The sequence below is a fragment of the Cupressus sempervirens genome, chromosome 1, assembly GCF_028749045.1.
Source record: "Cupressus sempervirens isolate cs-2001-9-10 chromosome 1, ASM2874904v1, whole genome shotgun sequence".
NCBI classification, from domain to species: domain Eukaryota; kingdom Viridiplantae; phylum Streptophyta; class Pinopsida; order Cupressales; family Cupressaceae; genus Cupressus; species Cupressus sempervirens.
Genome location: NC_143118.1, coordinates 113,356,616 through 113,369,786, shown reverse-complemented (window position 1 = coordinate 113,369,786; position 13,171 = coordinate 113,356,616). Strand labels below are relative to the sequence as shown.

Below are 13,171 nucleotides of genomic sequence, written 5' to 3'. Positions count from 1 at the left end.
GTACTTACTTCTAATTAATTAAATAAAGTTATTTAATTAAATACGAAGCCATTCCTAATTAATTAAATAAAGTTATTTAATTAAATAAAAAAAGTGTTTCTAATTAATTCAAAGATTATTTAATTAAATAGAAAAACTAATTGTGAGAGCATATCTCATTTTACAAAATTAAATATCTCGACAAAATCTCTCTTCAGTTCAAAAAGGGAAATTTTCAGTTCACTATTGATAAAAAATGAGGTAAATCAGTTAACTCCTTTTTCTACTCAAATTAAATCAATTAACTCCTTATTTTACTCAAATTAAATTTGTTAACTCCCTTTAAATTTGGGAATCTCCCTTTATGACTGAACTTCAACTTTAATCCTGACCGTTGATTGAATTTGATCTCAATCGTTGATGGATTCCAGGAAAGTCTATTTAAGAGACCCTCATCTCTTCATTTTAGAAGAGGATGAATTTGAAGAATTTGCATTGAATCGCTATTGGAATTCATACTCATATTTGCTCATATTTTTACATATATTTAATAAATATGCCTATCTTGATTAATTAAATGTAATTATTTAATTAAATGGGAAAGATATTTCTAATTAATTAAAAAAATATATTTAATTAAATGGAGTATGTACTTCTAATTAATTAAACGAATTTATTTAATTAAATAGGAAGCCATTCCTAATTAATTAAATGAAGTTATTTAATTAAATAAGAAAGGTGTCTCTAATTAATTAAAAGATTGTTTAATTAAATAGAAAAAGTAATTATGAGAGCATATCTCATTTTATTAAATTAAATATCTCAACAAAATCTCTCTTCAGTTCAAAAAGGGAAATTTTTAGTTCACTATTGATAAGAAAATGAGTTAAATCTATTAACTCCCTTTAATTTGGGAATCTATATTTATGACTGAACTTCAACTTTAATCCTAGCAGTTGATCGAATTTGATCTCAACCGTTGATAGATTCCACGAAAGTCTATTTAAAAGACCCTCATCTCTTCATTTTTAGAGAGGATGAATTTGGAGAATTTCCATCAAATCACTGCTGGAATTCATACTCATATTTGCTCATATTTTTACATACATTTAATAAATACGCCTATCTTGATTAATTAAATGTAATTATTTAATCAAATGGAAAAGGTATTTCTAATAAATTAAATGAAATTATTTAATTAAATGGAGTACTTACTTCTAATTAATTAAAAAAAGTTGTTTAATTAAATAGGAAGCCATTCCTAATTAATTAAATGAAGTTATTTAGTTAAATAAGAAAAGTGTCTCTAATTAATTAAAAGATTGTTTAATTAAATAGAAAAAGTAATTATGAGAGCATATCTCATTTTATTACATTAAATATCTTGACAAAATCTCTCTTCAGTTTATAAAGGGAAATTTTTAGTTCACTATTGATAAAAAATGAGTTAAATCAGTTAACTCCTTTTTCTATTCAAATTAAATTAGTTAACTCCTTATTTTACTCAAATTAAATTTGTTAACTCCCTTTAATTTGGGAATCTCCCTTTATGACTGAACTTCAATTTTAATCCTGACCGTTGATTGAATTTGATCTTAACCGTTGATGGATTTCAGAAAAGTCTATTTAAGATACCCTCATCTCTTCATTTTAGGAGAGGATGAATTTGAAAAATTTGCATTGAATTGATGCTGGAATTTGTACTCACATTTGCTCATATTTTTACATACATTTAATAAATACGCCTAACTTGATTAGTTAAATGTAATTATTTAATGAAATGGAAAAGGTATTTCTAAATAATTTAACAAAATTATTTAATTAAATAGAGTACTTACTTCTAATTAATTAAACAAAGTTATTTAATTAAATAGGAAGCCATTCCTAATTAATTAAATGAAGTTATTTAATTAAATAAGAAAAGTGTCTCTAATTAATTAAAAGATTGTTTAATTAAATAGAAAAAGTAATTATGAAAGCATATCTCATTTTATTAAATTAAATATCTCAAAAAAATCTCTCTTTAGTTCAAAAAGGTAAATTTTCAGTTCACTATTGATAAAAAATGAGTTAAATGAGTTAACTCTTTTTTCTACTCAAATTAAATCAATTAACTCGTTATTTTACTCAAATTAAATCTGTTAACTCTCTTTAATTTGGGAATCTCCCTTTATGACCGAACTTCAACTTTAATCCTGACCGTTGATTGAATTTGATCTCAATTGTTGATGGATTCTAGGAAAGTCTATTTAAGAGACCCTCATCTCTTCATTTTAGGAGAGGATGAATTTGGAGAATTTGCATCAAATCGCTGCTGGAATTCATACTCACATTTGCTCATATTTTTACATATATTTAATAAATACGCCTATCTTGATTAATTAAATGTAATTATTTAATTAAATAGGAAAGATAGTTCTAATTAATTAAACAAAATTATTTAATTAAATGGAGTACTTACTTCTAATTAATTAAACAAAGTTATTTAATTAAATACGAAGCCATTCCTAATTAATTAAATGAAGTTATTTAATTAAATAAGGTGTCTCTAATTAATTAAAAGATTGTTTAATTAAATAGAAAAAGTAATTATGAGAGCATATCTCATTTTATTAAATTAAATATCTCAACAAAATCTCTCTTTAGTTCAAAAAGGGAAATTTTCAGTTCACTATTGATAAAAAAATGAGTTAAATCAGATAACTCCTTTTTCTACTCAAATTAAATCAGTTAACTCTTTATTTTACTCTTATTAAATCATTTAACTCCCTTTAATTTGGGAATCTCCCTTTATGACTGAACTTCAACTTTAATCCTAGCCGTTGACCAAATTTGATCTCAACCGTTGATGGATTCCACAAAAGTCTATTTAAAAGGCCCTCATCTCTTCATTTTTAAAGAGGATGAATTTGGAGAATTTCCATCGAATCACTGTTGGAATTCATACTCACATTTGCTCATATTTTTACATACATTTAATAAATACGCCTATCTTGATTAATTAAATAGAATTATTTAATTAAATGGAAAAAGTATTTCTAATTAATTAAATGAAATTATTTAATTAAATGGAGTACTTACTTCTAATTAATTAAAAAAAGTTATTTAATTAAATAAGAAGCCATTCCTAATTAATTAAATGAAGTTATTTAGTTAAATTAGAAAAGTGTTTCTAGTTAATTAAAAGATTGTTTAATTAAATAGAAAAAGTAATTATGAGAGCATATCTCATTTTATTAAATTAAATATCTCAACAAAATCTCTCTTCAGTTCAAAAAGGGAAATTTTCAGTTCACTATCGATAAAAAATGAGTTAAATCAGTTAACTCCTTTTTCTACTCAAGTTAAATCAGTTAACTCTTTATTTTACTCAAATTAAATTTGTTAACTCCTTTTAATTTGAGAATCTCCCTTTATGACTGAACTGCAACTTTAATCCTGACCATTGATTGAATTTGATCTCAACCGTTGATGGATTTCAGGAAAGTCTATTTAAGAGACCCTCATATCTTCATTTTAGGAGAGGATGAATTTGGAGAATTTGCATCGAATCGTTGTTGGAATTCATACTCACATTTGCTCATACTTTTACATACATTTAATAAATAGGCCTATCTTGATTAATTAAATGTAATTATTTAATTAAATGGGAAAGGTAGTTCTAGTTAATTAAACAAAATTATTTAATTCAATGGAATACTTACTTCTAATTAATTAAACAAAGTTATTTAATTAAATAGGAAGCCATTCCTAATTAATTAAATGAAGTTATTTAATTAAATAAGAAAAGTGTCTCTAAATAATTAAAATATTGTTTAATTAAATAGAAAAAGTAATTATGAGAGCATATCTCATTTTATTAAATTAAATATCTCAACAAAATCTCTCTTCAATTCAAAAAGGGAAATTTTTAGTTCACTATTGATAAAAAATGAGTTAAATCAGTTATCTCCTTTTTCTACTCAAATTAAATCAGTTAACTCCTTATTTTACTCAAATTAAATCTATTAACTCCCTTTAATTTGGAAATCTCCCTTTATGACTGAACTTCTTTTTTTTTGAAAAAAGAGGGGTAAAAATTTATTCAATCAAAGATCAAGAACAAAACAAAGGCATAAGGCCCAAAGGAGCTCTACAAACTCATGTCCTCCAGAAGCATCTGATCAATAATCTCATAGTACTCAACGGGTAACTCATCTCTACCATTAATATTCCACTCACCCACATTCTTTGAGGCCCAGTTAGCCAGACAATCAGCCACTCTGTTCCACTCACGAGGAATATGACGAAAGGAAACAGAGTCCACCAACTGACAAAGACAAAGAATTTGTCTGGCTAAAGAAGCAAGTTGCCAACTAACATTATCCAACTTCTGGTTATTCAACATATCCACCACAATCTGTGAATCAGACTCACATATGAAATTTTGCCACCCTAAAGCGCAACCTCGCTCAATAGCAACCTTAATGGCAAGGGCCTCCATCAAGTTATTAGAATGCATACCCTTGTAAACAAAGAGGAGAAACACTGCATCTCCAGCATTGCTTCTACCAATAGCCCCAATACTGGGATGCCCTGGATTCCCCCAAGAAGACCCATCTGTATTGATCTTCAAGAACCCAGTCGGGGGAGACGACCACCTCCCATCTTGACACACCTGCTGCTTCCCATGTCTCAGTCTGTTGCATATCACACTTTGCATATAACATCTCCTGAATCCTATTAAGAATCACCTTCCACAATTGAGATTTTCTAGATTTGGCATCACAAAAAATCCTACGATTCCTTTCCAGCCAAAGATTCCAGAGAATGAATACTAGACCAACCCACTAGGCCACCTGTAAGAAAGAAGTCTTCACAGGAGGTCTTCCCAAGCTCTCCCAAAATTTGATAAGAGAATTAGCATGAACATAACCATGACCCCAAGCCTCCCACCATTTGTGCCATATCTCTCTTGAGAAGGGGCAGAGGAAAAACAAGTGTGAGACACACTCCTCATTATGTCTGCAGACAAAGAAAATCGAGGGGCCCTGAAAGCCTCGTTTGCAAAGGTTCTCCCAAGTAAGACATTTCTTCTGAGCCAACACCCATAGGAAAAAGTTACACTTGGGCCACAAAAAGCTGCTCCAAACTTTCTTCCACCAATGCACTTCAGCCTACCCATGAAGATTCCTGTCAAGAATAGCATAGCCTTGAGCCACTGTAAATTTGCCTTTAGGACTTGGACTCCAAGCCAATTTTTCCCTCCCCTTTAGAGAGCTACACAACCTACCCTCTAGAACCCAAGAGAGGAGAGCTTGTTCCTCAACAGATCCACCCATTGGCCACTCCCGAGGATCCTTCTAGCAAGTTATCTCAACCTGAGCCAGGTGCTTAACCATCTTAAACTACTCCACCTTAATCCACCCAACATTCAAAAATCTTTGGGAGAGGGGAATAAGCTGGAGAAAACTAGAAAGAATAGGAAGATGTCCATCCCAAGAGTCCTACCAAAATTGAGTATCTGAGCCTCTATTACAAATCCAAAAGAGCCCCTCCTTAACAATTTGTGCTCCCCTCTTGAGAGTATTCCAAATATAGGAGCGTTTACCTACCAAGGGAAGCCGTGGCACCTTAGAGCAATCTGCACTGGGAAGGTACTTATGAGTGATAATCTTGTCCCACTCTTGATCTTGACTAATACACCAATGCCAATATAATTTGGCAGCCAACGCAGTGACAACAAGATCCATTGAACGAAGCCCGAGGCCACCTGCATGCTTTGGCCTACACATAGTCTCCCACTTGACTAAACTCCACTTCAAGGAAAGAAGATTTCCAAACCAAAGGAATTTTTGAGATAAAGCATCAAACTCTCTCACAAAACTAGAAGGAGGGATTAGGACACCACACCTGTAAATGGGCAGAGACTGCATCACAATCTTAAGCAGAACCAATCTCCCAGTAGAAGAAAGCCATCTATAAGTCCAATGACTAACCTTACTTTTGAATTTATCCAAAATCCCCTACCAATACTCTTTCCGCTGAGCACCCAATGATAGAGGGACCCCAAGATACATCAGGGGGAGCGATCCAATCTAGAACCTAAGAATTCTAGCAATCCTATTCTGAATAAGCCTTGGAGTGTTAAAGAAAAAGATAGAAGACTTATCATCATTAATTTTTTGACCTGAGGCTTTCAAATAAATATCTAGGGGTTTCCTGATGTTAACTTCCTCGCTAATGCTAGCCCTACCTAGAAGTCCAGTGTCATCCACAAATTGAAGATGAGAATACGAAAGAAGGCTATTGCTCCAACTCCACCCTTGGATAAACCCCTACCAAACCTTAGCTAATAAAAATATACCAAGCCCCTTAGCCATGATAATGAATAAATAGGGAGATAAAGGATCGCCTTGCCTAAGTCCTCGAGAGGCACCAAACAGCTCTAAAGATTCTCCATTAATGAGAACAGAGAAGGAGGAAGAGGACAAGCAGCTAAGAACCCATTCCACTGCAAACCCAAAGTTCAAAAGGATTTTTTGTAAGAACTCCCAACTCACCCAATCATAAGCCTTGGCCATGTCAAGTTTTATAAACATAGCTTTCTCCTTAGAATTGGCCAAAGAATGGACAGCCTTCGTTGCTATCACAACTCCATCCAAGATTTGTCTTCCATCCACAAAGCCACCCTGTTTTGCAGAGATTAAAGGATCAAGGAATGGTTTGAGCCTCTCAGCAATCAGCTTGGTGATGATCTTATAGACCACATTACACAAAGCTATCGGCCTGAACTGATCCAACCTATCAGCACCTTGCTTCTTAGGTATAAGGGCCAAGAAGGTCGAGTTCAAAGATTTCAACATCTGTTTATTCCTGTGTGATTCTTGGACCACATCTAGAAGATCATACTTTATTACCTCCCAGAATTCTTGGAAAAATTTAATTGGAAACCCATCTAGACCAGGGGCCTTACCCTTCTTCATATTGAATACAATTTTCTCCAGTTTCGAAAGAAGGATAGGAGCTAGTAGGGCTTCATTCATGTCAGCAAAGACAAGATGAGGAATGCAAGCCAAAATGTCATGCTCCTCATGCCCACTTGCAGGCTCCCCCCTAGAAAAGATATCAGATAAGTACTTGACTGCTTCCCTAGAGATAGCTTCATGAGAATAAATCTGAGTTCCATCTGATGATACAAGAGAGGGAAGAGAATTCCCTTGCCATCGTGCCTTAATTGAGTTGTGGAAGAAGGCAGTGTTCCTATCCCCTTCCTGAAGCCAATCAATTCGAGATTTTGGCTTCTAGAAAATTTCCTCCCAAAGCTCCCATTCTTCTAGCTCTTTAAGGGCTAGAGTCTCAGCTTCACTCATCTCAGAGCTCAACCCATGGTCCCGAATCTGTTGGGTAATGCTATCGAGTTTGGTTTGAGCCATAGTCTTCTGAACCTGTAGATAGCCAAAACACTATTTACTCCATCTCTTAAGCCTGTACTTCACATGTTGGAGCCTTTTGCTGAAAGTATACATTGTTGTGCCATGATCTAGCTTCCCCTCATACAACCAGTCAACCATTAGATTAGGTAAAGATGAGTCGCATAACCACATCAACTGGAATTTGAAAGAGGGATTCTTGGTAATCCTGTATGAAATGATGGAAAGTTTAATAGGCCAGTGATCTGATCCCCTCCAATCAAGAATTTTAGAATTGGTAACCCACCTGTTGTCCATCTAATAGCAAGAGACCAAAAATCTATCAAGCCTCTCTAAGATTGCCTCACCACCATATCTCCAATTATTCCATGTAAAGACTCCATTATTAGGCTTCACATCAATGAGGAATAATAAGCCAATCATATCTCTGAGCAGATTAGAAGAATGGTCCAGCTTTGCTAGCCCACCTCTTTACTCCTCCAGGCTAATAACAACATTGAAGTCCCTCGCCATAATCCATGGAAGAAGAGGTTCCAAAGACCAAATGAATCTAATATGGGCCCATAATTGGACTTTACTTGCAAAGTCTATAGGAGCATAAATATTGGATAAGAAGCACCGTTCACCATTCTCAAAACTAGTAGCTATCAAAGAAATGGATGACCGACTGGAGAACCACCATAAAGGGGAGACTTTCCTAGGATCCCAAAAGTAAGCCACCCCTCTAGCACTTTTTAGGGCCCCCACCCCCTACCAGGAGCCGCGGGGCCAAATATACACAGCACACTTAGCCAAACCATCAAAAGAAATCTTAGTTTTCTGAATAAAAACCATATCAGGAGACTGGGATTCAATTATTCTACGAACAACCTTTTGTCTAGGGATGCTATTCAACCCCCTTACATTCCATGATAGCACAATCATTTATGAGGCTAAGAGAAATGAGAATCAATAGGGCGTACCGACCCAGATTCCACCAAATTTTCCCCCATTAGCTTCACTTTCTCTTGATCAGTCTTCCTACCACTTTTTATTGGTTTATCTAAAGACCCCTTTTTGAAAGCCTTCTATTGAATGCCTAAAGTGAGAGAAGCCTTATTACTCTTAATAGAATCAAATGCCCCTTTAGGCCTGTGGGATTCATTGGGAACCCCTGCTGGTCCCTGTGAACCCTGTGCTTTGCTAAGATCCCCCATATTCTGAACAGGAGGAGACCCATCATTATCCCATTGCTTGCCCTGTAGGTCCCCTGTATCAAGAAGCTGACCCTCTCTTTGCATATCTCCTTCATGAGTCTCTAGCTGAATGATGGCTTCCGAGGAGAGCTCAACTGGGAAACTTGCCTCTTGGTCCATGTTTTCAAGAGCATCAAACCTATTAAAGGTGTCTTCCATCCTCCTTTCTGTCTAGGCTCTTTTCTTTCCTTTTCCCTTATTGCAAGGTTTAACCTGAGTAAATCCCTCACTATCAACAGTTCTAGTAGAAGCTTTAGCCTTTCCTTTGTCCTCCCTATGGGAGGTCTGGGCATCCACGGAGGGGTTCTTATATCTAGGACACTGGCATAGTAGGTGACCATACTCATGGAAAATTTTGCATCTGAATGGGAGGGTCTCATAATCCAATTGTTGGATCTAGGAAACAGAGCCCATACAAATCTCCATAGAGTCTGGCAATGGGTTATTCAAATCAACTTCAACACAAATATGAGCAAAAGAGATTACCTTACGATCTTGCATCTGTGTAGAAGATCCCACAGGTGTTCCAAGAAGCATTGAAATTGAGTGAAGAATATCCTCCCTCCAGAATTCCAAAGGAAGTCTTGGTAGGCGGACCCAGACCAAAACTCGAGAGGGAATCTCCTCAGTAGAATTAAAGCCCATGTGCCAAGGCTTAATGAATAGCTGCACTTGGTTAAAGAAATAAGGGTTGCCTTCAAAAACCTTATTCCTGTCCGACATGCAGGAGAATATAACCATAAAGTAGTTATTAGCTGCTAACAGAATCTCCATATCTCCTTCTGGATTCCACACCTGACGGGCCCAAGAATCCAACACTGGCAATGGAAGGCAAAGGCTCAAAAATTTACATATAAGAGCATGTTTATTCCAATACTCAACATCTTTCGAAACCTATTCATGTTGAACTACTAGAATAGGACAAACCTCGGCTTTCTGTAGACACCCATTAATTTTTTGAAGTTGGAGTTTTCCATTTGAAGAGGACTCTCCTTCCTTTGACTGGAAGTTATCCTTCGTACCCTTGCTACTATCATGCATCCCCAAAAACAACTCCCCCATCACCAAGTCTTCTCTCGGAGGCCTAGAAGGGGTGGCCCCTAGATCCCCCATTAAACCTGAGCCTGCGCTTAGCAATCCAACAAGGCACAAGAAAAGAGGGCACAAGCCCCTCTAACCCCCAACACCACGGCCACGTACAACCCACGCAGTAGGAGATAGAGAAACCTCGGCCATAGGCCCTATCTCGTGGCCAAATAGGTGACAAAACACCACACCCCAACATGATCGCACATCGAACCACACATGAGCATGCAGCACAAGAACTCAGCTCACCCAGAGCCTAACAGAACGCGAGGAGCAGAGCAAGCTAGGGCATGAAGAACCTAGCAGTGAAAAGCAATTCGCCCATCGCTGTCGGCGTTCTTCTCTATCGAAAATCCTTAGATTCCCTTTTTTCGGTCTAAAAGAAACTTGTCATCCAATTTATGTTATTATTTACTAATAGGTTATTCCCTTTATGACTGAACTTCAACTTTAATCCTGACCGTTGATTGAATTTGATCTCAACTGTTGATGGATTCCATGAAAGTCTATTTAAGAGACCCTCATCTCTTCATTTTAGGAGAGGATGAGTTTGGAGAATTTGCATCGAATCACTGTTGGAATTCATACTCACATTTTCTCATATTTTTACATACATTTAATAATTAAGCCTATCTTGATTAATTAAATGTAATTATTTAATTAAATGGGAAGGGTATTTTTAATTACTTAAAAAAAATTATTTAATTAAATGGAGTACTTAGTTCTAATTAATTAAACAAATTTATTTAATTAAATACGAAGCCATTCCTAATTAATTAAATGAAGTTATTTAATTAAATAAGAAAAGTGTCTAATTAATTAAAAGATTGTTTAATTAAATAGAAAAAGTAATTATGAGAGCATATCTCATTTTATTAAATTAAATATCTCAACAAAATCTCTCTTTAGTTCAAAAAGGGAAATTTTGAGTTCACTATAGATAAAAAATGAGTTAAATCAGTTAACTCCTTTTTCTACTCAAATTAAATCAGTTTACTCTTTATTTTACTCAAATTAAATCTATTAACTCCCTTTAATTTGGGAATCTCCCTTTATGACTGAACTTCAACTTTAATCCTGACCGTTGATTGAATTTGATCTCAATCATTGATGGATTCCAAAAAATTCTATTTAAGAGACCCTCATCTCTTCATTTTAGGAGAGGATGAATTTGGAGAATTTGCATTGAATCACTGCTGGAATTCTTACTCACATTTGCTCATATTTTTACATACAAATTTAATAAACACGCCTATCTTGATTAATTAAATGTAATTATTTAATTAAATGGGAAAGGTATTTTTAATTAATTAAATGAAATTATTTAATTAAATAGAGTATTTACTTCTAATTAATTAAACAAAGTTATTTAATTAAATAGGAAGCCATTCCTAATTAATTAAATGAAGTTATTTAATTAAATAAGAAAAGTGTCTCTAATTAATTAAAATATTATTTAATTAAATAGAAAAAGTAATTATGAGAGCATATCTCATTTTATTAAATTAAATATCTCAACAAAATCTCTCTTCAGTTCAAAAAGGAAAAATTTTAGTTCACTATCGATAAAAAATGAGTAAAATCAGTTAACTCCTTTTTTCTACTCAAAAGAAATCAGTTAACTCCTTATTTTACTCAAATTAAATCTGTTAACTCCCTTTAATTAGGGAATCTACTTTTATGACTAAACTTCAACTTTAATCCTAACCATTGATTGAATTTGATCTCAATCATTGATGGATTCCAAAAAAGTCTATTTAACAGACCCTCATCTCTTCATTTTAGGAGAGGATGAATTTGGAGAATTTGCATCGAATCGCTACTAGAATTCATACTCACATTTGCTCATATTTTTACATACATTTACTAAATACGCCTATCCTGATTAATTAAATGTAATTATTTAATTAAATGGGAAAGGTATTTCTAATTATATAAACGAAATTATTTAATTAAATGGATTACTTAGTTCTAATTAATTTTAAAAACTTATTTAATTAAATAGGAAGCCATTGCTAATTAATTAAATGAAGTTATTTAATTAAATAAGAAAAGTATCTCTAATTAATTAAATGAAGTTATTTAATTAAATAAGAAAAGTGTCTCTAATTAATTAAAAGATTGTTTAATTAAATAGGAAAATTAATTATGAGAGCATATCTCATTTTATTAAATTAAATATCTCAACAAAATCTCTCTTCAGTTCAAAAAGGGAAATTTTCAGTTCACTATTGATAAAAAATTAGTTAAATCAGTTAACTCCTTTTTCTACTCAAATTAAATCAGTTAACTCCTTATTTTACTCAAATTAAATCTGTTAACTCCCTTTAATTTGGGAATCTCCCTTTATGACTGAACTTCAACTTTAATCCTGACCATTGATTGAATTTGATCTCAACCGTTGATGGATTTTAGGAAAGTTTGTTTAAGAGACCCTCATCTCTTCATTTTAGGAGAGGACGAATTTGGAGAATTTGCATCGAATTGCTGCTGTAATTCATACTCACATTTGCTCATATTTTTACATACATTTAGGAAAAACATTTCTATTTAATTAAATGAAATTATTTAATTAAATGGAGTACTTACTTCTAATTATTTAAACAAAGTTATTTAGTTAAATAGGAAGCCATTCCTAATTAATTAAATGAAGTTATTTAATTAAATAAGAAAACTGTCTCTAATTAATTAAAAGATTGTTTAATTAAATAGAAAGAGTAATTATGAGAGCATATCTCATTTTATTAAATTAAATATCTCAAAAAAATCTCTCTTCAGTTAAGAAAGGGAAATTTTCAGTTCACTATTGATAAAAAATGAGTTAAATCAATTAACTCCGTTTTCTACTCGAATTAAATTAGGTAACTCCTTATTTTACTCAAATTAAATCTGTTAACTCCCTTTAATTTGGGAATCTCCCTTTATGACTGAACTTCAACTTTAATCCTGACCATTGATTGAATTTGATCTCAACCATTGATCACTTCTAGGAAAGTCTATTTAACAGACCCTCATCTCTTCATTTTAGGAGAGGATGAATTTGGAGAATTTGCATTGAATCGCTGCTGAAATTCATACTCACATTTGCTCATATTTTTACATACATTTAATAAATATGCCTATCCTAATTAATTAAATGTAATTATTTAATTAAATGGGAAAGGTATTTCTAATTAATTAAACAAAGTTATTTAATTAAATAGGAAGCCATTCCTAATTAATTAAATGAAGTTATTTAATTAAATAAGAAAAGTGTCTCTAATTAATTACAAGATTTGTGAGGCCTTGCCCCGACCCTTCATAGCCTTAGTTGTTACTTTATCATTTTGATACTCACGACTCGAGATGTTGAGACATTATCTGATGCTTAGAACATATGATATTATTTCATGCTATGTGATGTTACTTTCATATATTTGATGTTTGTCATTTAAATTTTTATGTATATGTATGTTGATG

The 13,171-nt window shown here is 33.1% G+C and overlaps 1 protein-coding gene across 1 annotated transcript; it reads right to left on the bottom strand.

Annotated features, from left to right (window-relative positions):
• Window positions 1-4,111: 4,111 nt before the first annotated feature.
• LOC149576475 (uncharacterized) lies at window positions 4,112-8,746 on the bottom strand. The gene is made up of 8 exons (XM_089794451.1): window positions 8,513-8,746; window positions 6,559-7,232; window positions 6,379-6,456; window positions 5,574-5,871; window positions 5,252-5,321; window positions 4,915-5,151; window positions 4,760-4,817; window positions 4,112-4,658 (listed from the first exon to the last, which is right to left on the bottom strand). Exons 1-8 carry the CDS (start codon window positions 8,744-8,746, stop codon window positions 4,112-4,114), a joined length of 2,196 nt encoding a protein of 731 aa, XP_089650577.1.
• Between the last annotated feature and the right edge of the window lie 4,425 nt (window positions 8,747-13,171).

Excerpts from the sequence above, each read along its gene's own strand:
- LOC149576475 (XM_089794451.1), bottom strand. The coding sequence starts at position 8,746 with ATGGACCAAGAGGCAAGTTTCCCAGTTGAGCTCTCCTCGGAAGCCATC. Across the intron at positions 7,233-8,512 it reads AATCCCACAGGCCTAAAGGG|GAAGGGGATAGGAACACTGC; the intron begins GCATTTGATTCT and ends GATTGGCTTCAG. Across the intron at positions 5,152-5,251 it reads CCTCTCTTGGGTTCTAGAGG|GAATCTTCATGGGTAGGCTG; the intron begins GTAGGTTGTGTA and ends TATTCTTGACAG.